General features: G+C 34.1%; 1 protein-coding gene across 1 annotated transcript in view; it reads left to right on the forward strand.

Annotated features, from left to right (window-relative positions):
• LOC107657948 (EMAP like 6) overlaps positions 1 to 2,650 on the forward strand; it is a 60,452-nt gene that overhangs the window by 29,846 nt on the left and 27,956 nt on the right. Inside the window, 5 exon segments of the mRNA XM_016446293.1 lie at positions 544 to 730; positions 924 to 1,029; positions 1,860 to 1,953; positions 2,040 to 2,140; positions 2,508 to 2,650. Of these exon segments, the coding sequence (XP_016301779.1) occupies positions 544 to 730; positions 924 to 1,029; positions 1,860 to 1,953; positions 2,040 to 2,140; positions 2,508 to 2,650 (631 nt within the window).

The raw sequence follows: 2,650 nt of genomic DNA on the forward strand, positions 1-2,650 counted from the left end.
TTTAAATGATTTTATATTTACAGAATGAATCCATTAATTGTAAAATTATAACTATTTAAACCTATAACATTTTCATATTTTATCTCACAAGTCTGACTTTTTTTTCTCACAAAAGCAAGTTTATATCTCCTAGTTTGGTCTTTATAAATTGATTTAACTCAACAATTGTGAGTTTGTCAGTTTGTCAAGAGAGAATGACGAGTTGATTTTTCTTATCAGAATTGTGAGATATAATCTCGGAATTGCGAGAAATAGGTCAGAATTTTGAAATATAAACTCAAAATGATCTTTTTTACTCTTTTATTCCATGGCTTCCACAGACTGCTACTTTAAAACTGTCATTTTCTGCCACCAGAAAAAAAGTCATCACTGTTTGCAAACACCGAAATTGGTCTATATTTACAGAATGATTCCATTAAAATGTAAAATTGGATAAATATTAACAAAAATGTACAAAGTTAAACATATTTCATTATTTGTGTAATGTGTTAACTTTTAGAGAGGTATAAATATTTGACTTTTTTTTTATTCTGTTTATCTCAGGTACAGGGGCTGCGACTGCAGGAATAATCTGTTCTACACTCAGGCTGGTGAGGTGGTGTATCATGTGGCAGCTGTGGCTGTGGTGTATAACAGACAGCAGCACACGCAGCGCTTTTACATCGGTCATGACGACGATATCCTGAGCCTCGCTGTGCATCCGCTCAAAGATTATGTGGCCACCGGACAGGTGAGAGATTTACAAAACAACACGGCTGAAACTGTTGTCCACGAATCATACTTCAAACCGGATCGGATCACATTTCATTTTTATTCCTAAACAGATTTCTATCAGATATGCCGAACAGTCAGATTTGAGCCGTCTCTGCAAGGCATGATAATAAAATAAATGCAGAGTATGCATATGTTTGTGTGTATGTCAGGTGGGTCGAGATCCGGCCATCCATGTGTGGGACACCCAGACACTCAAGTGTTTATCTCTGCTGAAGGGTCAACATCAGCGCGGGGTTTGTGCTCTGGAGTTCACAGGTTAGACCCTGACATACATTTTACATATAAACCAGCTGAGAAACTTGAGATTTGGTTAAAATTATTGTTAAATGGTCATTTTCCCATTAACTTTTTTTTTTCATTGCATTGCATTGAATATTCTGACAAAATTCCCTGGTTTCAAGCAAAGTAATCAAATGCACCTGCATTAATGTTTATTTTAATCCTACTTTTATCATTTTTTTAGTTTTTGAAATTTTTGAAATGAATAATTATTAAAATTAATTGTAATTTTTATATATATATATATATATATAGTATAGAAATACAATAAAATATAAAAAAACTATTTTGTTGTAATTAATTGTCATGGAAACATTTCTAATTTTTATTTAGTTTAACTTGATGCTCTAAAATAAGTAAAACTAAAACTTAAATAGAAATGAATAAAAACTATATAGACATATTTATAAATATAAATTTGTATTATATTTATAAATATAAAATTGCAACAAATGAAAATAGAAAAATAAAAACATTTAAAATATTAATAAAAACTGTAACAGTATCTCAATGATATTGAAATAACACTGCATTTTACAAGGAAATCAGCTGAGAAAGTTGAGATTTGAGTTAAAATTAATGTTACATTTTTTTCCCCATAAACTTATTTCAGAGCTTACTCATGTTTTAATAATTGGATTGAAGCATTGAGTATTCTGACAAAATTGCCTTGTTTTTAAGCAAAGTAACCAAATGCATTGCCATTAATGTTTCCAGAATCTTATTTTTATCAAATGTACAATCGCTTAAACATATTTTAAAACATTGCTGTGTCATATTCTCTTATTTCACTTTCTCAAATCCAGCGGATGGCAAGAGTTTAGTGTCTGTGGGAATCGATGAAGACCACTCCTTAGTCATCTGGGACTGGAAAAAAGGCGAAAAACTGGCCAAATCCAGGTAAAACCAAACCTTTTTAATGGTAAAGAGTATGTAGAGCGAGCTGAATCGCTCTCAAATGACGTCTGTCTCTCTCTTTACCATAGAGGACATAAAGATAAGATCTTTGTGGTGAAAGGAAACCCGTTCCGCATGGACAAACTGCTGACGGTGGGAATGAAACACATCAAGTTCTGGCTGCATACAGGTAGAGATAGAAGATTCATATGTGAATGCATCCTAAATCGCAGCAGTAACACTTGCTTTTTAGCTTAGGATGTTTGTTACATGTGCAGACGTTCGTTTTACTGAAATATTTGAAGCATAAGCTCACGCCTATCTCTCTCACGAGAACATGACTGTGAGGAGAATCTGCCACATCATATTGAGCCGTCATAAGCTGATATGACTGTTTTGTCAACTTTTCCATCAGCGCTCCATATTTTACCAATTAAATGTGAGCAAGAGCTTTTAAATGTGAGCAGATGCTCCAGTAACTGAATTACTAATGCATCCGATGCTTTCTCCTCTGGATAAATTAAAAGCATTTGCTCAGTGTTTATATTTCAATACAGGAGGAGGTTTAACATTTAAAAGAGGCATTTTCGGAAATCTCGGCAAGCATGAGACCATGATGTCCGCCTGCTACGGACGCTCGGAGGACCTGGTGTTTTCTGGGGCGACGACGGGTGACGTGTACATCTGGAAAGACACGACG

The sequence above is a fragment of the Sinocyclocheilus anshuiensis genome, unplaced genomic scaffold (assembly GCF_001515605.1).
Source record: "Sinocyclocheilus anshuiensis isolate Anshui unplaced genomic scaffold, SAMN03320099.WGS_v1.1 scaffold147, whole genome shotgun sequence".
In the NCBI taxonomy this organism is placed as follows: Eukaryota; Metazoa; Chordata; class Actinopteri; order Cypriniformes; family Cyprinidae; genus Sinocyclocheilus; species Sinocyclocheilus anshuiensis.